Source organism: Schistocerca nitens, chromosome 1, assembly GCF_023898315.1.
Source record: "Schistocerca nitens isolate TAMUIC-IGC-003100 chromosome 1, iqSchNite1.1, whole genome shotgun sequence".
Lineage (NCBI taxonomy): Eukaryota > Metazoa > Arthropoda > Insecta > Orthoptera > Acrididae > Schistocerca > Schistocerca nitens.
Genome location: NC_064614.1, coordinates 777,046,060 through 777,071,333, shown reverse-complemented (window position 1 = coordinate 777,071,333; position 25,274 = coordinate 777,046,060). Strand labels below are relative to the sequence as shown.

General features: G+C 38.3%; 1 protein-coding gene across 1 annotated transcript in view; it reads left to right on the top strand.

Annotated features, from left to right (window-relative positions):
* The first annotated feature begins 5,386 nt into the window (after nucleotides 1-5,386).
* The window catches only part of LOC126261751 (condensin complex subunit 1), a 207,456-nt gene continuing 187,568 nt past the window's right edge, over nucleotides 5,387-25,274 (top strand). The window contains exons 1-5 of the mRNA XM_049958566.1: nucleotides 5,387-5,625; nucleotides 6,093-6,227; nucleotides 12,699-12,853; nucleotides 24,275-24,423; nucleotides 24,526-24,676. Of these exons, the coding sequence (XP_049814523.1) occupies nucleotides 5,490-5,625; nucleotides 6,093-6,227; nucleotides 12,699-12,853; nucleotides 24,275-24,423; nucleotides 24,526-24,676 (726 nt within the window). The 5' untranslated portion in view covers nucleotides 5,387-5,489. The remainder of the gene's footprint in view (nucleotides 5,626-6,092; nucleotides 6,228-12,698; nucleotides 12,854-24,274; nucleotides 24,424-24,525; nucleotides 24,677-25,274) is intronic.

The following is a 25,274-nucleotide window of genomic DNA, read 5'->3' as shown; positions in this document are numbered from 1 at the left end:
TCTGATATGGTCACCCACAATATTCTCATAAAAAACTCTACCACTATGGAGTGAAAGACAATGATCTATGCCTAACACAGTCTTACTTGGACAATAGAAAACAGTTACTAAAGGTGACTCAAAAGTCTGCTCTTGGCTCTTCCCTTTTCATCATTTACATAAATGATTTATCCAAAGTTGTACCATGTGATGCTCATCACATGGGTTAACAAACTTGAAAATGTGCAACACAGCAAGTCAGTTGCAATGGAGAGATGTACTACTTGTAGGCTGAGGCAAAAGTACTGCAGAAGAATGATAGTAAAACTGGATATACTGTGTTCAGTCTGAATACTCCCTCTCATGATAACAAAACAGTTGAAGTATTACGATAAGCACATGTCATCTATCTGCTGTACGCGCTGAGGAGAAGTGTCAGTAAAGACTTTCCATTAAGCTTTGCATATTTTGCATGCTTCCATTCCCACATGAGTTATGGGATACTATTATGGGAGAATTCTGTAGACTCAAACTAAGTGTTTAAATGGCAAAAGAATGCTGTAAGGTTCTCTGCAGAACTTAGGTCATATGAATCATGTCGGATTATTTTAAGAAACAAAATATAATGACAGTGCCTAGCCTGTATATTTACAATTGTGTTGTCTTTGTTAAGGAGAATCTAAGTAAATTTCACCTAAGGAGGGCAGTTTGTGGCCATAATACATAACGTGGACATACAATTAATGTTCCATAACAGTTACAGATATCTTGGTCCAGTCTACTTCAAAAGCTGAAGTGGCCTACATAGTGCTAGTAAATAAATTTAAAACTGATCTTTCAAGATGGATGAAAAGTAAAGTAATTTTCTCTGCTCAACAGTTCCTTGAGTGTATGTCAAATGACCTGCTTTCCTTATGTGAATTAACAATTAACTACAACTTTTAGATATGCTACACTGTGTAACAATATTATTTCTGTTTCATATACCTATTGTTAATTATTTGTTTTATTACTTACTATCATAGTCATTTATTTAATTATATTGTTCATTTATATTGTATTTGCTCTATTAGGAAACTTTTTGTTTTTATTGGCATTTATTTAAATATGTAGAGTATCTAGCCTGGATTATTTTCTTAAAGTTAATGACATTTTCCCAGGCATATATTATTATTATTTATTAACTTTGATGACGCTGATTCATGTCAGTATACTCATAGGTGAAATGAAACATTTGTGTTTGTATTTGTACGGCATAATATTCTGGGGTAACTCCTCACTGAAGCAACAAGCATTCATTTCAATAAAGAAAGTAATTAGACTTATATGTGGAGTTCACATACGTACATCTTGCAGATATCTCTTTAAACAGCTGGGAATATTAACCACAGCTTTGAGTACATTTATCTATTTGTGAAACTAGTTATTAACAACCCATCTAAGCTCGAGACTAACAGAGATATTCACAAATACAACAAGGAAAAAATATCTTCGTTACCCTTAAATGATGTTAACTATGGCACAGAAAGGGGCCAAATACACATCTATAAAACTTTTTGACATTCTACCCATGGATAGAAATGTTTTCAAATATACATTCTACATCTACATCTACATGGATACTCTGCAAATCACATTTAAGTGCCTAGCAGAGGGTTCAATGAACCACCTTCAGAATTCTCTGTTATTCCAATCTCGTATAGTGCGCAGAAAGAGTGAACACCTACATCCTTCTATATGAGCTCTGATTCCCCTTATTTTATCGTGATAATCGTTTCTCCCTATGTAGGTCGGTATCAACAAAATATTTTCGCATTCGGAGGAGAGAGTTGGTATTTGGAATTTCGCGAGAAGTTACCGACGGAACGAAAAACGCCTTTTTTTTAATGATGTCCAGCCCAAATCCTGTATCATTTCAGTGACACTCTCTCCCATATTTCGTGATAATACAAAACGTGCTACCCTTCTTTGAACTTTTTCCATGTACTCCATCAGTCCTATCTGGTAAGGAACCCACACTGCACTGCAGTATTCTAAAAGAGGACGGACATGTGTAGTGTAGGCAGTCTCCTTAGTAGATCTGTTACATATTCTAAGTGTCCTGCGAATAAAATGCAGTCTTTGGTTAGTCTTCCCCACAACATTTTCTGTGTGTTCCTTCCAATTTAAGTTATTCATAATTGTAATACCTAAGTATTTAGTTGAATTTATGACCTTTAGATTTGACTGATTTATCGTGTAACTGAAGTTTAACGAATTCCTTTTTGCACTCACGTGGATGACCTCATACTTTTCGTTATTTAGGGTCAACTGCCAATTTCCGCACCATTCAGATATCTTTTCTGAATCGTTTTGCAATTTGTTTTGATCTTCTCATGACTTTATTAGTCGATAAAAGACAGAATCATCTGCAAACAACCTAATATGGCTGCTCAAATTGTCGCCCAAATCGTTTATATAGATAAGGAACAGCAAAGGGCCTATAACACTACCTTGGTGAACGCCAGAAGTCACTTCTGTTTAACTCGATGACTTTTCATCAATTACTACGAACTGTGAAATCACAAATCCAGTCACAGAACTGAGACGATATTGCATAAGAGTGCAATTTCACTACAAGCCGCTTGTGTGGTACAGTGTCTAAAGCCTTCCGAAAATCCAGAAATATGGAATCAATCAAAATCCTTCGTCAATACCACTCAACACTGCATGTGAATAAAGAGCTAGTGACTAAAGATGTTTTTCTTCAACAATGACTTCTACATCACAGAGGAATTTTTGAGTAAATTTAAGCAGTCATTAAAAGAATCTATGAAAGACTAGCTTGCACCATTACGTTTTTATTTATTTAGGTGCATATAAGTGTTCTGTGTGTGTTCTGTTGACACCATCCACACCATAACGTTTATCTGAATTTGATATATGAAACAAGTAACTGTCTGACTAACAAACAACTTTTCACAAACGTGTGACTCACATATATTTCAGGAAATCCGTCAATGACCTCTCCTGACATACATCAAGAATTTTAGAAAGCACTGAATACACCTTAGGCTATAGGCACATGCTTAACCCATGGATTACGTTTCCAAGGAATATGCTTAAGTCAGATTCTAATCTTCTGGGAACACACAAGGCCGAGAAATATAATAGACTGAACAAACACGTTGCACATGACAGACCTACGGCTATCTGCTGTCGACACGCTACGATTTCACTGCGGTGGAATGACTTACACCCACATATTTCTGGAAATTTGATCAAATCTCCAATTCCAAGTTTCAGGTTTGCTCATGTGTCATATCCGCGCACATTTCTGTCCCACGTGCAACGATTTCTCTGGGAAGAGATGATATATGCAGATATTTTAGAAGGCATATCGTTTCATTCGGTACAGCCTTAACCAAGACCACCTACAGGTGGTCTTGCCTTAACTTAACGACCCATTTCTTGGGTATGGCTTCATCACAGAAGGTTTTACAGGGAAGGTTTCGTCCCTCACGATCGCTGACGTTTTTGGTATGAGTGAGGTATTACCCCATATCTCTGTATTCAACAGAGAGCGAGAGAGCAAACAACCATCGATTCTTGTTTGCGTGTTGGAAACAGTAGTTAATGTTAACCAGTGACGCTAAGGTGATCCTGAAAGTTCTTTTGTAACTGAAAAATGTGCAGCCTGCTTTTCTTGGACACTTTATCATCACGTGATTGTCATCTACTGCTTCAGTGTACCCTAGAAAATTACATCTTGATTCAAATCCCTGCTCTGTCTTCTTCCATTCGCTTTCACTGCAAGGTACCTAGAAAAAGAAAAAAATGAAGTTACACATCTGATAAGATGCACACATTAACAAATTACAGCAGTAATAATTTTTATCAAATCTGTTGTAGTTTATGCAGATTAACGCACCTAAATGACAAGTAACAACTTTGTAAATACCTCTTACATTATTTGCAGTAGCTACAATATCACCACAAGAATCTATCACTTTGGCTCCCTCTATATCGAAGAAAACTTCATTACACTTCTTTACTATTTCGATTACTGACAACAAATTAGTTGCAATATTCTTTACATAATGTACACGATGGGCAGTAACAATTTCCTTTTCCCCATTCAGAAGCAAATTAGGATCCACTTTTCCTGCGAGTTCACACCTTAACTTAGATCCATCAACTGTGTAAATTCCAATGTCAGTCATTGACTGAATATCATACAAACCTGACGGAGCTTTGGTAATGTGCACAGATGCTCCTGAATCTAGGAACCATTCTGCATGATCATCACTCACTTCGTTTCTGGAATCTGAAACATTTTATTGGCTTCTTCTTCTTGTACTTATAGTATAAAGTCGACGCTGTTTCTTTTTCTCAAACATTAGAATCTGGTTGATTCTTCACGTCCTGTAGAATCTTTACTCTAACACTATCCGCTGTAATTGGTATTCCCGAACTTTCCAAATCCATAATCATTTGCGAATATATCTCTGGTAGTCCAGATAACAATAAAGTTCCAATCCATTCATCCGCAATTTTGAAACCAATATTCCTCAGACGATTGGAGATTGAAATTATTTTATTCACATATTCATCCACGCTTTTACACTTTCTCATTCTTATGGTTATCAGCTCACGAAGTAATCCTACTTTTCTGATTAAACCACCATCGTCAAATGCGTTTTTCAGTTTGCCCCATACCTCCTTTACTGATGTAGCCTTTTCAGTATGAACATAATTCACTGGATTAATCAAAAGGATTAGATTTGATTTCGCCTTCCGATCCTTAGCAGCAAAACTTGATTCCGTAGGTTCCAATTTACCGTTTACGACGTCCCATAAGTCATCCAAGTGCAAATACACTTCAACGGCAAATTTCCAGGTCGCGTAATTTTCGCGCCCTACAAGCCGCTCTATTTGCGGTATTTGTGTTGTACTCATTTTACACTTATTTTTCTTCTTTGTATAGCGTACAGAATCCAACTTTATACGAACTTCCACACACTTTTTGCGTAAGTACAAGTCACCTTAAAGGTTATCACTTCGCTTTAATCCAGTAGCTGGGCCCATAACCTGTTGTCGTTTATGCATATTAACGCTGCTAAATGACAAGTAACAACTATTTAAGGGACAAAACAAGCTTTTGCTTTATTCGCACAACACATATTAACACATTTGGCTACGCAAATATATTACGTTGCCCATCAACAAACACGTAACATGTATATTCCACAGAGTATAATGCACTCTGCACATCATATCTTGTGCGCCACTACGTACGCTCGTAAATGCTTGTTCACAAATCCCCAACAAAATCACTGACATTATGTTTGCTGTAAATAAATTCCTATAGACTATACATGATCTATGGTGTAAGACATTGATATGTACACTCTCTGGTTGTCAAGTTCGAAACGCAAATGTTTTGGCGGGAATCGGTTTGTGAGCTTCAGCTTGTTCATAGTGTTACAAACTATTTGGCAGGCGTGTATTAAACTTTTATCTATATTATCATGGATGAACAGTGTATACCAGAATTTCATATTCCTTCTTCAGCAGATGACCTTACAAGTGATCGTTGGAAAAACGCAGGAAGATATACTGTTGAAAACGTGCTTGATATCGGAGATTTGCCAGGAAAACTTGCTGGTTAGTTCATGGAGTGATGCCAAATTGACATCATATTTAGTGGTGCATTATACGTGCGTGCCCATTACGAGCCTGTTATTTCAAACTACGAACCTAGGATTGTCTGCTACATACGTGTATGTTTGAGAGTTATAAGAAGAAATTGTGCTGTGTTTATGTGCTAATACAATTCATCGTATCGACAGTGACTTCTGCAAATCCATTCTTCCGGCTCGTATAGCCTGAGACTAGGTGTATGCTTTCCAATTATGTACTCTCAAGGGCCCATTGTTGAAAAATATAAACAAATCGTAATGGATGAAGTATCTTATGTATACAGTAGCGAAATATATAATTCATTTTAATTTTAATGACAGAAAACATGTTTTTTTGAAGCCACTGTAATAATTTAACATATAGCCGGTTTATTTATATTTTGCACTGCACGCACAGTTTCTTATACTTACACGATCTATCGCCTTTTCCAGAATGCCGGGAAGCCATGCACGATGTTGGTATGCTGTTCGTCCTAGACCATTTTGATTCACTGTTCTCGGTGATAGTCCACTTCAGAAAACTGGAGTGGAGTGTGTTAACAAAAGCATGGGGTGCTGTCATGCAAGGTAATACCTACCAAATTTTCATATTAAGTAAGCAGAGTTGGTCCACCGTCCTAAATGTTGTACTTAGTAAATTATGTTCTTAATATTTGTGGTATAGAAAGTGGAGAATTTATTCAAAAAGTATGTAATCCCATTTGCATCTGTACTGTACAGAGGACAGAGCATAATTTATTTATTCATCCAAGGACAATCACAATGATATAGGAATTGTCATGGTAATAAAATGATCATCATTGGTTCAAAATATACATAGGCATAGAAATTACAAGCATTGTTTAAGAGAACAGAATAACTGGTTTGCTGTAGCGTTGATGAAGGATCCATCCCGGAATTTGCGTGAAAGGCTACAGGAAAACCTAAATTGAGATGGACAGACAGAGCAGCCTCCATCCTCGTGAATATGACGCCAATCTCTGACAGCTGCACTACGTCATTCATTTGGTGCTTGTTGTACAATGTTTGATTTACATACAACTTGCCGCCTGCGTAGTGCAGCGGTAGCGTTACTGGCTTCCATGCAAGGGGCGTCAACTAAAAAGACTTGCAATACGGCGGCTGAACCCCTAAGGGGATATGCCGACCAATAAATGACATACAATCATTTCATTTGTTTTTGCTTCAGGCAACATAACATAAAACATGATTTGCACACACTGGGAGACTGGTGGCGGTTGCTACTGATGGTCACCCGTGACTGTGGTGAACACTCCTGAATCACTGGTGTCCAACACCGCAGGTGTTGCTAACTGATTAGTTACTGAAATGGACTCATACAGGAGTAGCAAATAAGTTTTGCTAGCCTTTTATGTTCCGAAAAAATAAGGTATTATATTTAAAACAAGAACATACAACTTAACAATTTTTTCCCCCCCCCCCTCAGCCATGTCCTTCTAATTGAAATCAGCCACAAACTTTGTTATAATTTCTTGCCCCAAATTCATTGTTGCTATAATCATCCCTTTTCACCTCCCAAATAGCAGGATGACTTTGTGCTACTTCATCAGAATGTAAGAGAGCTTGAAATCTTGCTACCAAGTGAAGATACGTTAATATACTATGCTGGCTGAAAGAAAATGAGTTAAAGACAGTGAAAATAACTGATTATGTGTTAGCAGCACAAACATGTAGAAATCGGTTTACACGTGGAGGGCACTGCATATACATAAAGAAAGATATCGAATTCAATAACTTAGACAATGTTGAATCCTTAAACACTGAGAAATATTTTGAAATATCAGGCATAGATATTCCGGCATTCAAGTTAATTGTAATATGTTTATATAGATCTCCAGAGACCCACCTAAAAAAATTCAATACTCGGCTTGATACTTTACTAAATAAAGTAGTAACAAATCAAAAAACAGTTTTTATATGTGGATACCTAAATGTAGACTTTAATAAGCAAAGCAATTCAAAATCTGAGCTGATGAACATATTAACAGCCAATAATTTGGAGATTACAATCCACTCCCCTACACGTAAAACGAATCATTCTAGTACTACCATAGACCAAATAATAATAAGCTCCAAAACAAAATATAAATCAGTTGTAATTAAAGCTGGACTGGCAGACCATCATGCACAGGCTATAAGCTTTAGTGTAAACACTAATCCATCCTATAATTATATGAGGAAGACTACACACATGGGCAGAACTTGCAGTAATACTGCAGTACAAACATTCCAGAATTATCTCCAACAAGAATCATGGGAGATAGTGTATAGTACAGAAAACATTTCTGTTAAGTTTCAGGCATTCATGAATATTTTTAAATATTATTTTGATCTTGATTTTCCATTGAAAGCCAAAACAATGCAATCCACTGAAAGCAACAAGTGGATTACTAGTGGTATAAAGAAATCTTGTGCTAGAAAATGGTACCTTCACAATATTGCCCAACCTACATAGGTAGGAATGATCATCAAAATAAAATAAGAGAAATCAGAGCTCGAACAGAAAAGTTTAGGTGTTCGTTTTTCCCGCGCGCTGGTCGGGAGTGGAATGGTAGAGAGATAGTATGATTGTGGTTCGACGAACCCTCTGCCGAGCACTTAAATCTGAATTGCAGAGTAGTCATGTAGAAGCTAGAACACAACTCAGGAGTTTGATAGTTACTTTAAAAAATATAAATCTATCTTAAATAAAATAATAAAGGAGGCAAAGAAACGAGACAATGACAAATACATAGAAGATGCTTCAAACAGAACCAAAGCAATCTGGCAAGTTGTAAAAAAAAAAGAAAGAAAACCAAATCTTACAAAAGTAGAGTTAATAATACAGTATTAAAGGCTGGCTTGGAAACATTAATAACACACAGGAAGTAGCTAATATGTTTAATAACTATTTTATAAATGTAACAGAGAAACTACTACATCAGACTTCTAATAGAAAACAGCATACAGAAACAGGGAAAAAAGTCTCAAGCAGATCAATGTTTCTGTACCCAACAAATGTAGAAGTATTACAGGTTACAATAAAAAGTCTCAAAATGAAACACTCTGCAGGTGTAGATGATATACCTGATTTCATTATAAAGAAGTGTGGAGACTTGATTACTGAGCCCTTAACCCACCTATGTAACCTATCTTTTGCTACAGGAACTTTTCCTTCATGTTTGAAAATAGCAAAAGTGAAGCCATTATACAAACAAAGATATTTCCAACTACAGACCACCGGCACTTCTGTCTGTTTTCTCAAAAATATTAGAAAGACTTTTCAATAAGAGGCTAACAGTCTTCTTAGAGGTAAATGGCATTCTGTCAGAATCTCAACATGGGTTTAGAGCAAACCGCTCAACCAAATCTGCAGTTCACTCCTTTCTATTAGAGGCACTGATAGCATTAGACAACAAAAAACTTACCATGGGCATATTTTTAGATGTGTCAAAGGCATTTGACACCATAAATCATGACAAATTGCTACACAAGCTAGAAAATCTTGGCATTAGGGGAACAGCTAACAACTGGCTCAGCTCTTGTCTTAGAACAGGGAACAATATGTGGAAATAGATCAAGAAAGGGACAGTGTCTTTAGGAAATAAAATTCCAAGCTACTGACTGTTAAATATGGAGTGCCACAAGGATCAGTAATGGGTCCTGTTCTGTTCTTACTCTATGTAAATGACCTAAACATAAGCAATGACAGCAGTAAAATATTTCAATTTGCTAATGATATGAGTGTTCTAACTACAGGAAACTCAGAAGAAACTCTTGTAAAAAACATAAAAGAAGCCACTGACAGGCTAATATGTTACTTTGATGACAATGACTTAATAATAAACACTGAAAAAACTGTAGCTGTGGATATACACACAGCACAAACAAAAAATCTGATATCATCCAATCTAGAGCTATACAGACTGACAATTGCCAAAACAGCCTGTACCAAATTTCTTGGACTTCATCTACAAGACAACTTGAAATGGAAAGCACATATTGAGCAAATGAACAAAAAATTAAGTACTTCTTGTTTTGTGTTGCATACATTAAAAAATTGTACCAGCTACAACACCCTTCAGTATGTATATTATGCAGTTGTACATTCTCACCTCCGGTATGGGATTATGTTCTGGGGAAATTCTGGAGATGCCATCAAAACATTCCAAATTAAAAAAATAAATAAAAATTATAAGAATAATGGAAGGGGTAGATAATCGCAAATCATGTAGACCATTGTTTCAAAAAAGGATGATCCTGCCACTTCCTTGCATATATATACTTGAAAATATAATGTATTTAAAGCAGAACTTACATACAAAAAGACCACTCATCATTCAAAATCACACAATACACAGCTATGATACAAGACAAAAATTGGATGTACATGTTCAAAGTGCCAACACAAAGTTATTTCAAAACAGCCTTATCCATCCTAGTATCAAACTATACAATGCCTTACCAGATACGATTAAACACATACAAAACATTGGTCACTTCAAATCTAAACTGAAGTTGTACTTAGTTGATCACTGCTTTTACACAGTAAATGATTACCTACAAAACTAAATTTTTGTGTGTGTTACCCAATGTAGTCTCATTCAGAAGAACATTTGTATTTTATCTCTCTGTATATAGCATAACAACATTTATTTAAGTATTCATCATTAATTGATATATTAATGTGTGTTATTATGTACAAAGGTATATTAATGTAAAACTGTTAATATTAACAAAAAAAATCCAAATATCTCTTGCATATTGTGCAGCTGTAGATGAAAATGGATCAATAAATCAACAAAATCATCTTCTGTGTTAATCAAATCTAAACTCCTGACTATAATGTGTACAGTATAATGTATAATGAATGTTTTGAGTCACTGTCTCAAAAATGACTGCCTGTTGGTTGGGGAATCTGCAGCACTGTGTCTGTGATCTGTGTTCCAGTGTGAACACTCCAATTCAAACTAATGCATGTCTGGCAGTGACTGCTGTAAACACAGTCACCTTGTCCATCACATGTGGCGAGGGTAAGTCACTGCTGGATCACAGTGGCTCGGTGAGGCAGTGTAGTGTCCCAGTGTGAATGCTCCAGTTTAAATGAATGTATTTCTGTTGGTGACCATCACAAGTGTCCCAGTGTGAAACGGGCCTTGGAACACCGACTGGTGATTCCTTCACCATGAACATGCTGCTATGACCCTTGCACTAATTAGTCTGGAAAATTGACTCCAGGCTCAAAACAGTCAGTTATAATGGCAACCCATGTGTCTCATCATGCCCTCGCCTCAGTTCACCTGAAAAACGAAGTCTATGTCCAGTCATGATAATTGAGATGTTGCACTCAGGAGAATGAAAAGACGTTACCAACATGCACTTCAGATCTTCTACATGTGATTTTCTTTGAAAAGTATTACACTGTGATAATGTAATGTGACAAGGTGTTTGTAGTTATTCCCTTTTGTTATTAACCACTACTTGGTCTCCCGTAAGTAATCTTCAGTTGTATAATATGCATTACTTATGAAGATCATTTTAGCTCCATTTTTAAACAGGTATATTTTAGTAAACTTTTTCATTTCACTGGGCGCTTTATTCTAAAGTTTTATTCCTTCATAGAAAACAGTTTTGAGTTGTTAGTTTGATTTTCCTTGGAAAATATGCGGCAGGTCCATGGCTTTTATGCTGCCCATGCACACCTTCAGAAAAGAGGCTGGAACTTCATCTACCCTTGCTGACTTCTTAATTTCTAAACTTTTTTCGTGACTTATAGCTATGTTGTGTTTGCTGTCTTAGTCATTGTAGGTGCTGCATGTAGGAAGATTTTGCTGCAGCTTCTCCGCAGTAGCAGAGAAATAATCATTAAATTTGCCAATTTCTCAGATTTTCCGTTGTTCCGCTTCCATATTAGGACTTAAATGTTGTTATAATTGGGTCTGCCTTTTCCAGTTTCATGTTTTAAAACATTCTGGTACTATGCTGTTGTTTTCTGCATTACATGTTATTTTATCATTGACTTTTTTTCCAGCAAGCAGTACCCATGTGTGCCATCTTTTATACCTGTGATAGTAATCTAGGAGCTGTGGATTAGTGTAGTGCTTTTGCAAAAAACTGGGAGATTTGAGTGTGAGTGTCTTGGATGACTTTCTAATACCCACAGTTATCTATCTATTTGTAAAATGCATCTTAGCTTCTGGAAGTGTGTCCTCAAAAAGCCACATTGTTTGCCATATACACTTCATCCCAGATTTGATTTGCCATTATCCAATAAAAAGTACATACTTCAAGTTCCGGGAAGATCCTTTTGTAGACCTGCAGTTTTATGGGTTTTACCAAGCACATTTTTTTAGCTTTGTATAATGATGATGATCAGAAAGGCCAAAATACATTCATAAATACTATTCTTTCCAATTTTCCATGTCATTGTGTATAAGTATATGGTCCAAGACTGATACTGAGCTTTTTGGTACCCTGTTGGTAACATTCGTGTCAAAAGTGCTCAAAATATTAGAAATATGTAACTATTTTTATCCTCAAGTACTGTGTCTACTTTTGGAGGCTAATGCTCTTTCCATGAATTCAGGTAATTTATTGAAGAATGTGTCCACATTACCATTAGGTGAGCTGAACACACACAAAGAATGATTTACTTCCTATGAATTCTAGTTTTGTTAGTTCAGTGACTGCCAATTCAATATGTTTATCAACACTTAAGGTGAGCAGATCTCCTCTAGCTTTAAAAGTGTGTGCCACCTCATAGTATACACATGATTCTCCACCTTTTAAGGTAGATTTACTTGTGCATAAATTTTAATTTCACGAGTTTCACTGGGACAGGTAAATATGTGTGGACTGTGCCTGTTTTAATGAAACAGTGTATTTCACTTTATTCAGATATTTTGCTTTCTGTGTGGCTTAATCACAATAACTTTAAATTCTAAGTTCTATTGACTCGTACATTTTAGCTACTAAATTACTTTCAACTGAATGTTTATAAATGTTGTGGTAGTATATTAAAGGAGAAAAATTCTAAAGCTTTCAGGATTAGTGTCAAAGAATTGGATAAGACTATTTGTGACTCAATGGAAGCAGATAAGCAGCACAAGTACCGTAATGCCACAAAAATGATGGTGTATTTGCTTACACAATATATTAAAGGTTTTGAAGACAGACTGGCCGGGTGTGGCAAGGTAAATTTTATTTTTCCAGCATTATGGTATGTTTCGCACTGCTGACCACTAAAACTGCAACACCAGTAAGAATAGCAAATTATGAAATTTTATTTACTACGCATACACATTATAGTAGGAAGAACTCACAAATTTGTGCTGATTTGGAGGGTATGCAGTGTGGGACATCTAGTACACAGAACTGGCATCACAGTACCTCTAACATGACTGGACATTGAACCAAACTATGCTTGGGTGACAGATAGGGATATGTCATTCCCTCCTGCTTCAGCTGTATGCCAGAGTTCATCAGTTGTCGCATCTTGGAAGTGAATGCCTGCCAGTCTCTTGACAAGGTACGTCCAGAGTTTTTTTCAGCTAGGGCAAGATGGGAAGAATGTGCTCTCCAGGGCATCAGTCGAATGCCCTCTGTGTGATGGTTGATCAGAACAATGTGGGCAACATGGGATCGTGCTTCATGTTGTTGAAAGAGAACATCATAGAGATCTTGAAAATGGAGAAATCATTGCCCATAAAGTGACAGCAATGTAATACTGATATCCAAATTACTGACTATGCGAACCAGAGGTGGTCATGTTATGTACCCCATTGGTACCACATACCATTAAAGTAGGTGCTGGGTCTGTATGACACTGATAAGTGCAATCTGGCAAGATTCATTCTCCATAGAGCCTGCACACTGCAGCAGAATCATGGCAGTTTATTGCTCCATGGTATTTCTGCTTGCATTCGTTAGGTTGCCCGACTGTCACACATAGCTGAAATCGAAGGATCAAGAAGACAATACTCATATGGTATGCAGGATCTCAATAGTACCACACAACTAGAGTTGTTTGAAAAGCCTATATGTTTCACACATGTCCACTGTTTTTTGCTGCACTATGGGTGGTGTGCCTCTCTAGGTTGTCACATCAGTGGAAACTGCAGTGATTGTCATCTCGTCGATAGCCCACAATGCTCCAGACAGCATCACGCTTTACATGTGGACACTTGATTTGCTGCAAACAGGCCTATCACGTAAAGCATGTCGCTGTGGAATTCTCTGTGGCCAAGTGAACAATATGTCTACAGACAGGTTGTCTTGGTTGGTAGTCACAAGGGGCCATTGATATCCTGCACGGCATTGAGTATTGCCCTCTTGTACCAACTGCTTCTACATACATTGTGTGTTGAATCCCAAGAAACGTGAGCAGCTATATCACAGAACAATAAACTATGATCCTGCAACTGTCAAATTCTGACACATGCTGGCAGATTTTTCTTCTTCTTACACGAGTAACAATAACAATAACATTAATAGCATGCATCACACATCATGCCAATCTAATAAAGATGCCACTTTTGTGGTGTTGCAGTTTTAATGGCCAACAGCATATGTGAAGAGTGTATCTATAGAATGTTACTTTCTATGGCTTAAATCCTATTGCTTGTAATTATGTACTTGAATGTAACTTAATTGAAATAACTTTGTGATTGACAGAGATCAGATGGGTGTTGTGTTGGGCTAATACACAGCATGCCAAAAGCTCATGCAGTTGATATAAATCTTATTGTTTTGTTCTCCATCTCATGTAACTTGACTCTATTGATAATGCTTTGCATACAGCCTCAAAACAGGCAGCACCACAAGAAAATGGAGAAGAAAGAACTCTGAACAGATGGTGCCTAGGTCCTACCATTTGTCAGCTACCTTAGTGACAATCAATCAGAGCATGATTCTGGTCACTCTCTCCTATACTGTACAGGCTGCACACAGTTTTCGTTTTGCTGTGCTACCTCAGCTCTCAGTTAAAAGTCAGCTGCGGTTGATCATTGCTGTCTGTAACATTACTTTTGTGATTTATTCTTACATGCTGTGTCTCCCAATGTGTTGTGTATCTTTTATGGGACAGTGTGTAGCTAACTGTGAAAGTGCTTAGGGAAGTGATAAGATTATTATGATCCTGCAAATGAGGACTAAATGCTGTGTGATTGTAGAAAATGTACGACTGTACAAAGTACAGAACTGCACAGCTGCTGCTATTGGAGCCATATCACTGCAACACCTAATAGATAACCATTGACATACCCTGCTTCCTTGCTCAACTGTCAATCATTGTGTTATCCAGATCCAGGTATATTTGCTCAAAAAGAGTCAAGACTCCTGAAATCGTTTTATCATCGTATCTAGAAGCTTAACTTTGCAGTCAAAGGCAAAAGTTAGTGACTCGTGGTCTGCGACGAGTCGGAATTTTGTTTTGTGTAATAAAACATTGACTTTCGTGATGCTATAAATATGTACTTCAGAGGTAAAATTGGCGCTCATTCAGATCTCCGGGCAGTGGCTACTGAGGAGGCTGTCTTCATCAGGGAAAGCAATACTGACATTCAATGGGTCAGAGCGTGAATTTAGATCCCTTAATTGGGTTGTAAATTAGAGAATTTGAAAAGGGAAGAAAAGGATAAGTTAAAGTTTATTGGAATTAGCGAAGTGCAGCGGTGGTAAAAGTAGCAGTCCTGGTCAGGTGAGTACAGGATTACAAGTACAAAATCAGATATGGATAATGGAGGAGTAGGTCTAGAATGAATAAAAATAGAAATGTGGGTAAGTATATGAACAACATATTGAACATGTTACTATAGCAAAAATACATACAATGCCAACACCCACAACAGAAGTAAAAGTTTATACGCATATTAGCTCCGCAGTTAATGAAGAGATTGAAAGAATTTATGGTGAGATAAAAGAAATTATATAGATAGTTAAGGAAGATGAAAATTTAATTGTGATTGGGGACTGGAATTCATTGTAGGAAAAGGAAAAATAGTAGAACATGGACAGAGGCAAAGGAATGAAAGAGAAAGTTACATGGTAAAATTTTGCACAGAGCATAATTTACTCATTGCTGTTACGTGGTTTAAAAAATCAAGAAAAGGGGTTGTAAACATTTCAAGTAGAGTATGTCATGGTAAGACAAGAGTTTTCGAAACCAGCTTTTAAACAGCAAAATATTTCCAGTGGCAAATGTAGACCCTGACTGTAATTTACTGGTTGTAAATTGTAGATTAAAACTGAAGAATTGCTTTGGTGACAAGCCCAAGCATAGCTCGGGCCACATTCTGTTTGTTGAGTGAGCCAGGAATTTTGGAAGCTCAATAGGAAGAAATTGCTCAATAACTCATCTCATACGCCCTCTCCCTTTTCGTCATAATTTTTTTTTTAATTTTTAATCTATCAAAGAACTAAAGTAAATATGAAAAATAAATCTTGAAGCTTTGTCTGTTTGTAATGTGTGTTACTCTTGAAGATATATCAATTACATATGCACCAGTAACACTTTACATAATGGCATAAATTGCTGTTTTCTAGGCCGTTCTAAGTGGCTGGTCTTCAGAGTTTTAAAAGATAGGTAATTAAGGTGGTAGGACCTGAATAAGTTGAAAGATGCAAGGATTGTTGAGTGTGTCAAAGGGAGAACTAGGCAGCAATTGGCTGAAACAGGGGTAGGAACAAGTGTGTAGCCTTGATGGATGACATAGTGAAGGCAGCAAAGGATCAAATTGGCAAGAAGACAAAGTCCAGAAGAAATCACTGGCTAATGCATGAGATATTGAAGAACTTATTTTACTGAAAGAGACAGTATACAAATTAGGTAGGCAAAAAGGGAATACAGATGACTAAAAAATGAGATTAACAGAGTGCAAAAAGACAAAGCATGACTGATTAAATGAGAGACATAGGGATGTAGAACAGAGGTAGCCAACATTTTTTATCTATTTCCCACTTTTGTGTCTCTGTTAAAATTTTATAAAACCCACCAGTTCCACAGTAATAGTGATTTAATAAGTAGGGAAGTAACTGTACTTTATAACATTTATAAAGCAGGGTTGAAACAAGTTTAAGTATATAAAAATAATTACCTACAAAGTACTTTGTCAGAATTTCATAAAAACCTGATGAAAATGTTTTTGATATGCCTGCCTTCCACCAAAAAATCTGGAATGCCCCCTTGTGAACTGTAGGGACCATGTTAACTACCACTGGTGTAAAAGCATTCATAATGAGTGTTAGGGTTAAGATAGATGCCGCCTACATAAATATGTATACATTTTTAAAAAACTCCTTAAGAAAATAGCTGTAAGCGTTCCCCCTGTGGAGTAATGGGCTAGGATAAACCCGCAGTTATTCCTTCCCTTTCATTAAACGCACCTGAAAGGGGTCTCATACCTAACGAGTTGTTTACATTGCAGATTTGGCCACTATTAGGACACCCATAAGCTTCACAACCTTTTTCATTCAATTACTTGTGTTCCCTTTTAGAGTTGGACCTCCAATATTCTAAATTTGACTGAAGTATGGACCATTCTAGGAATGGAATCTTACATAGTGCGTAATCTATCCACCATGCACTGTAATCTTCTGCATCTACTACTGGAGTGGAGTTCTGTAAGCACCCAAAATCCAGCTGGTTACTAAACCGTCATGGGAGAATCATCCTGTATTCTCACAGCATAGCCCCCTGACAACCCAGGGGTAGCACTGATCTCACATATGCCAAGTTGTAGGTGCATGTTCAGTCTGGCACACAGGACCCTGGGCAATGGATACTAAGCCAGGTAGCCTTTTCATGACAGGGTGGCACCCATGGGGAGAGCCTCCAATTGGAGTGAATGGCATCAGGACAGACAGTGCACACTGAAACAGATCAAATTCGTGAATACTGGGGGCCATATCAACACAGCCGTCTCAGCGGATCGAAAGTTAGATTAATGCAGAGACTTACAACCTCATGACATTTCCAAATTTGACTATGCCATGGGGTGATAGTCTGGCAAGGAGAAATGGAGTTGAGCAGTTCACCCAGTTCTTGGCATACTGTAGAACTACTTTTCGTGAAGAATATTGGGGATTGATTTTAGTTGCTGCAATAGAGAAGATACGGATCTTTGTTGATTGAAACATTGAATACTGACAAATCTCAGGCACTTCAGTCCTTTGACAAGTGTTGGGAAGTACCAGTTGCCATCTCTATTCATATCAGACTCAACAGGATTCATAATGTCATCGTCCAGCAGGACAAATGTTAACAGACACATAAAGAACTGTGTGCTAACCTAGAGTGGTTGAAGTCCAGTTTGTTAGTCACATCCAGAGAGGGCCTGAGGATAGTTGGGTGGACAGGGGAGCTTTCATCTTAACCTTTGATGGAAATGTCTTACCTCAAAAACTTAAGATTTTATGGTTTTTGAGGCCTGTTCAAAAAATTCCAGAATAATTTTGTGCCAATGGTGTGTTGGAGCGAAATGCAGTTGGCAACCCTGCACATGCCTGTGTTTAATGTGTAACTGCTGGAAGTTTCATTGTTTTAGATCTGTTAGTTATTGTTCAGTGCTGTATTAACTAGAACATTGTGTCACACCGTTTACAAAATTCGAGATGGCAGAGTTAGAGAAGGAATGCATCTGCATGAAATTTTGTGTGAAGTTAAAGAAAACCTTTTCAAAGAAATACCAAATGATGCAGGAAGCCTACAGTAATGAATGCTTAAGCAGTACTCGGTGTTATAAATGGTTCACACGGACGGAAAGTAAAGATGACTCTCGTTCAGGATGCCCTTCAACATCTACTGACGACACTCAAGTCAGGAACGTCAATGAAATTGTGTGTGCCAATCGAAGACTGACTGTCAGAGAGACTGCAGAAGAATGTAACATTTCAGTTGGATCACGTCGTGAAATCCTGACACAACATCTTGGAATGAATTGTGTTGCCGCCAAGTTCATTCCAAGGGTCATGAGCAATATCAGAAAGACCTCTTCCTCGCAATGTGTTATGAGCTTTTTGATCACACAAATGAGAACAAGGTATTCCTTAAGAAAATCATAACTGGTTATGACACATTGATCTACAGTTATGATGTTGAGATCAAGGTTCAGTCTTCATAATGGGTTGGGACAGGTTCTCCAAGACCAAAAAAGCTCATCAGATCAGGTTAGGTCAAATGTCAAAGCCATGCTAGTAGTTTTCTTTGATTTTGATGTATTAGTTCATCATGAATTCGTGTCAGAGGGACATACTGTTTATCAGAAGGAAACAGCCTGAAATGTGGGGGGACAATTCATGCCTCTTGCATCACGATAATGCACCCACACATTTATCCCTGTTGGTATGTGGCTATTGCACAAAAATACAAAATCACTGTGCTGCATCATCCTCCATACTCTCCAGACCTGGCCCCGGCAGACTGTTTTTTATTTTCAAAGTTGAAAACCCTGTCAAAAGACAAGAAAAAGAAAATTCACGAACAGCACTTCACGTGATCCAGCAAGAGGCATACCAAGACTGCTTCCGTAAAAGGAAACTGCGTTGGGGGCAATGTATAAATTGTGGAAGGGAGTATTATGAAGGAGAGCAAGCATAATAAATAAAAGGTAAGCATAGAATAATTTTGTGTACAAAGGTCCAGAATTTTTGAACAGACCTCATATAGATGATATGCCAAGCTCTTTCCTACTCCTCTGAGATTTTTAAATATCAAAGTTCTGGACATACATTGTTCTGCTGTATGAATGAGACGTGCAGCAGGACAACGAGTGAGGACAGTCTTTGCGAACAACCTCCTACTTGTGTAAACTGTCCAGAACACCATCCCCCTTGTTCACCAGCATGTTCAGTTTGCAAGAGGAGAAACAAAATCCAGGAATATAAAACACTTAACTGCCTGTCTTACCAATATGCTAAAAAAAGTTTGAATGACTCCTTTCAACCAATATGACATCAAACTTTGCTATCATTGTGTCAAAATTTACATCTAGCAGGGTAACTAGCTCTCAAAACTGCAACTCCTGGCCCTAGCCACATGTCAGTGCCTGTTTTATAGTCGTGGAAGGGGGCACCAGCTCTCTCAACACTCACACTCACATCATTGATAGTGACCACCCCATCAGTGCAGTCGGAGATACCTTATGCTCCTCTGACATCATCAGGGAAGAGGGCACCTGTCAAGATGCCCCCTCCCCCCGGGATGAACCAGACCAGCAGGCTGCTCCCAACCAGGGGCTAACATAGCTACTGGATGCAGGTCCTCATTTGTTCCAAAAGTTAGACAGGAAAGTCCTCACAGACACTGAAACCTCATATAAGGACAAGGATGATAAATCAAAAGTTAAACCGAATTATGCTGCTCTCGATTCAGTCCCCCACCCCCATAGGTCAAGCCCGTGAATACTGGTGAAGAACTACACATTCAGGTATAATGCGGCTCAGCAGCAACGTAATTTGTACTTCTGTTTCCTCTACACCGCTTTCTCAGATCTCGGTCTGATATTTCTTCAGTGGTACTGCAATAGCTGCTATCACCACCAGGCTAATTACTCTACAGTTGGCATGGTGCTTCATGAGGCAAGGTTCTCAGAAACCCAAGTCCTTACTATTAAAAATCCTGTATAAATTGTATTAACACCAAGAGGGCATCTGGAGTCTGCATGCTCATGTAATCAGGCTACTTCAGTGAGCAAATGCCACTAACCACAGTGTTAAATCCCATGGCTTTTCATATCTATTTCTCAGTTAATATAATAATATGTAAACCCCACCTACCCCAGACAAATCTGTAATATATCACAAGTTGGACCAGCTGCCTCCAACTATCCTCCTCCTAAGAGAGTTGTGTGTGTGTGTGTGTGTGTGTGTGTGTGTGTGTGTGTGTGTGAGAGAGAGAGAGAGAGAGAGAGAGAGAGAGAGATTAAAATGGAAAAATTAGAGGATAATACAATTGCATTATTATTAAATGTTCTGCATGTACGGAATTGTTTATTCACTTTATCTTGTGTCATTTCTCTTTTTTACTCTGTGCATCACTGAGGATATTTTAATTATATTTGTCGTCTTCTGAAAGGTTCTCTTTCTAGTTAATCTTGCGAAAATATGACCGTGGACTTCCTTTCCTACATTTCAATTATAGACGCAGGCAGCGACTCCAGGGAACACCAGTGCCTCTGAAGATGATATAAAACATGAAGGAAATTCTCCCAGTTTGGCTTCACTGCACTTCAATTAAAAATACTTAATACTGTTATTAGGTCTTCTCTTATTCGAAATCACATACAATACAAAACACTCGTAGTACATTATACTGCGAGCAATACATCTTAACCATCCTTCTAAATATGAGAGAGTGAAACAAAATCATGTACAAATGTTTTTTGCTAATTTATCTGCACCTTACTGTGCAATCATAATTAATGTTTTTGCCGACACTTATGGTTGGTCTTTGAATCTGTCATTATCGCTTTTCCTTTTTTTTAGTAAAATTTAACTTTACCATATCCAGGGAGGGTCTTTCACCATGTACCTATACAAATCCTCTGTGGGGCAACCAAACCACATCTAGCAGGACCAAGTAATAGAACAATTAATTTCAAAACTAGAAGTCTGTCTCCTTAACACTGGAGCTGCAACACATTTCAGTACGGACCATGAAACATACTCAGCCAAATATGTTATGGCTGCAGCCCAAGTGTGTCATCCTTAACCCAGTGGTCCATCCATGGCAACCTTTGTGACAACGGCCACTTTCACATCACACTCTTTTTTTTCTCAAACCATCAACCAATGGAACATATACCACTCTTGGTCACTTTGGAAAGCTAACTGACAAGCTTTTGCCTCCAAAGTGACATTTGAAACCAGCCCTGAGAAGGGTATTGAAGGAGTGGTACATTATATTATTGACACGACTATAAAAACTGCAGAAGCAATGATACCCTTTTCTTCAGGCTCTTCCCAATGGACAACTGTGCCACAGTGGCACGAAGAAATAGCTGCAGCTATCATAGTGTCATAGGGCTCTTTAACAACACAAGCACCATCCTTCTATAGAACATTTACTAGCTTTCAAGAGACTTCGAGCAAAGGCATGGTTTTTAATAAAGAAGAGAAAGCAGCTGTGTTGGAACATTGTGTATCATCCATGAGAGCCCACATTCCATCACCTCAAGTATGTACTAAACTACTCTGCATTTGTGGGCACTCACCATTCACAGTAGTCCCTCATATCTCCCTTAGTAGTGGTAGTCTGCAGTAATTCGTGAATGTTTTGCAGCACACTTTGCCAAAGTGTCTACATGGAGAAACTATCATCCTACTTTCCTGACCAGTAAACATCTGGAGCAGCAAAATTCCTTATCCTTCCCTGTACATGGCTTTGAATAATACAGTGTTCCACTTAATGAATGGGAGTTCATTCCACAGTGCTTAAGCAGTGTGTTAAGACACACCCCCTGGACTCAGTAAAATCCACAAGCACCTTAGCAACAGCATAAGACATTCTCAGGTTTTTCAGTCATATTTGCTGGGAAGGGGAGTTTCCCTCCAATCAGTGATGGGTGGTGGATTCCTATCCTGAAACCAGGAAAATGGCCTCAAATTTTGACCAGTGATCAACCAAACCAATCTTTCTAATAATGGGTTGTGTAAATTATTCAAAAGAATGGTCAGCTGATGACTGTGTTGGTGCCTGGAAGCCAGAGGATCTTTACCACAATTTCAGAGTAGCTTTTGGTTGTTTGGTCCACCACGGACCAGCTGATTATCCTGGAATATGTAGTGCACAATGCTTTAGCCCATTGCCAACATTAGGTTGCTGTGTTCTGTAACTTACATAAGGTGTACAGTACCATCTGCTGTTATCACATCCTATATACTCTGCATGGGTGGTGCTTTCAGGGCTGTTTACCCATTTTTATCTAAAATTTTCTATCCCTCAGACTGTCCCAGATCTGGGTGGGTTTGACCCTCAGTAACAAATATGTACAGGGAACTGGAATCCCTCAGGTTTCGGTTCTGAACATAATCCTCTCTGCCATTTGCATCAGTGGTATTGTGGGTGCAGTGGTGTGCAGTTGGTAACTAGAGCCTTCCCTATGAGCCTTGTATACAGTCTACTGATGGACGTGGTGTCCAGCACTGCAAGTGTAATGCCAGCAACTCTTGGTACCTATGCTGTCACAATCTGTCAAATGCATGCGTATCCATGTTACATGACTTTGTTTCACAACCAGCAGGCTGTTTATGAATCACTTAAAACTGGATAGGCCAGGTGGGATAAGACTGCAGGATCTGTGCAAGGGCCTCAGACTGTCCTCTCGTCTGTGTGCATGCAGTTCCCCCAGGCACCCATATGGTGTGTATCCAGTCCTCTAATTCGGATGGCCTTCTTCTGTGGCCCTAAGAAAAAAGGCTGATCCCACCATTCTTGGACACCAATTCTGTTAGTCTTCATGATTACCCAAACTCAACATGCATCTACACACATAATCAAAAGTCAATGACAAGATTGTTTATGTGTTTGCACATGCAAGGGAGCACGAGAATTATTGTTGTCAAATGCATACAGTGTATATGCTGCAGAGTTGGTTGCCATAGCACAGGCTGTGTGGTACATTAAAATTCACTTCACAAAATATTTCCTTATTTGCGGTGACTCAATGAGCTGCTTACAAGGCATAACTCGGTGAAATCCCAGAAATTTATTGGTCGCTAAGCTCGAAGACCTACTGTTTGCCTTCCACAGCTCCAGAACCACTGTAATACTAATCTGTACCCCAAGCCACATGGGTATTCTGGGAAACGAACTTGCTGACAAATTAGCTAAAGAAAAGACAACAGAAGGCAAACTTGGACTCAAAGTACTGTGCAGAGACCTATGATTGCAAATGCAATATCAGATTTTAAACCTGGGATACGGAAAGGCAGGCTAGTACAACCCTAAACCAGCTGACAGCAATCAAGGGGACTGCTGGGGTGTGGCATACTTTGCTCCAAGCCTCTCTAAAAGTTGCTATCATACTTTACTGACTATGTACGAGCCACTCCAGACTTATCCATGACTTCATTTTACATCAACAGGACCCTCACCGATGCAGCTGTGGAAACCATCTCACTAGTGCCTACATTCTCTGAGTGTGCCCTGCTGGCTGACCTGAGATGTGCCATTAGCCTGTCTACCACTTTACTCCAGACCCTAGCAGACATTTGGATTACAGCTAACAAAACCATATATTTCCTATGGGAAAGTAGACTTCATACTAAAATTTGATGCACCTCAACTTACAGTGTGAGGGGTGGAAGTGTGGCATGGACATCTCGGTTTGACGTGTGTCCAGTAGCCTGCAACTACGTTCTCCTCTTACTCTGTCACACATTTTTAAATTTTTGTGATTTTTATATGTTTTTTATTTATCTAATAGTTTAAACAAACTAAATGACTATCTCTACAGTCTTCTTTTCCTCATTTTAGTTGTGCTGACTATAACTAGAGCCTGAATTCCCATGCAAATGTATGTAGCATACATGTTTGCAAAGTTTGGTTCTGTTGCTTAAAATACTGTGTTGTATTTAAAAGTCCAAATCTCATGATGATTTTCTCCGTACCACTGTAGGGTAAAAATAAAATCAGCAAAGTGTCAGAAAGCAAAGACTGGAACTGGAAAGAACGTAACCATGAGGCACTGATTGAAATATATAATTGCTTACAGTTACCACTGCAAAATCTTTGGGATCCAGCTGTCTGCGAAGAAACATTTTCAGAGTAAGACTTGCCCATAGTCAGTATAGAAATTATTAGAGGCTACAAATTAAGTTACATATAAAAAGGCATTTTAATTAATATGTAATTTTATTATTATTACAGTATTATCGGAAATGCTTGTTTCAAATCACTAGAAGATCCAGGAGTTACACAAGTCAAGATGAAGCCAATGTGTGAGACTATTTTTCAAATTATTGGTACGTTGGTGAAAAAGCATAGATATGGTTTCAGTTGCATTGTGCGAATTGGCCAGGTGAGTGGAATACTTATTAACTATTGGATCTCAGTCCCAGTCAGTCTCTCTCTCTCTCTCTCTCTCTCTCTCTCTCTCTCTCTCTCTCTCTCTCTCTCTCTCTCCCTCCCCCTCTCCCTCTCCCTCTCCCTCCCCCTCTCCCTCCCCCCCTCCCCCCTCCACTCTCAAATATATGGTGGGTGGTTACCTCCTTCCAGAATAAACACCAAAAATTTCCTCTGTATTGTATACAGGAATACACAGAATAAAGATCATAGTTTTCTGAATGAAGATAAAGGAATTATGCCTATAAGTTTGTGAAAATTGTCTAGTTTCCTCTGTATTGTAGTATGTGGTCAGAATTAATGTAGGTACTGTCTCTAGGATTGGAAAAGGTGGTGATTAATTTGGAAACAGTTGTTAGCCATGGTCCCCCTTTTTTTCCTCTTTTAAAATCTTGAATGATGTAAATGCCTTGAGGCAGTGCTAACTGCAATAGGCCATGGTGGGCTGGGGGAGGGGGGGGGGGACATTGTGTCCCATACCATCAGTTTGTCTATTACTGATGCTGTTTGTGACTGTCATCAGCAGATTTAGATTGCAAAAATAATACTTAAAT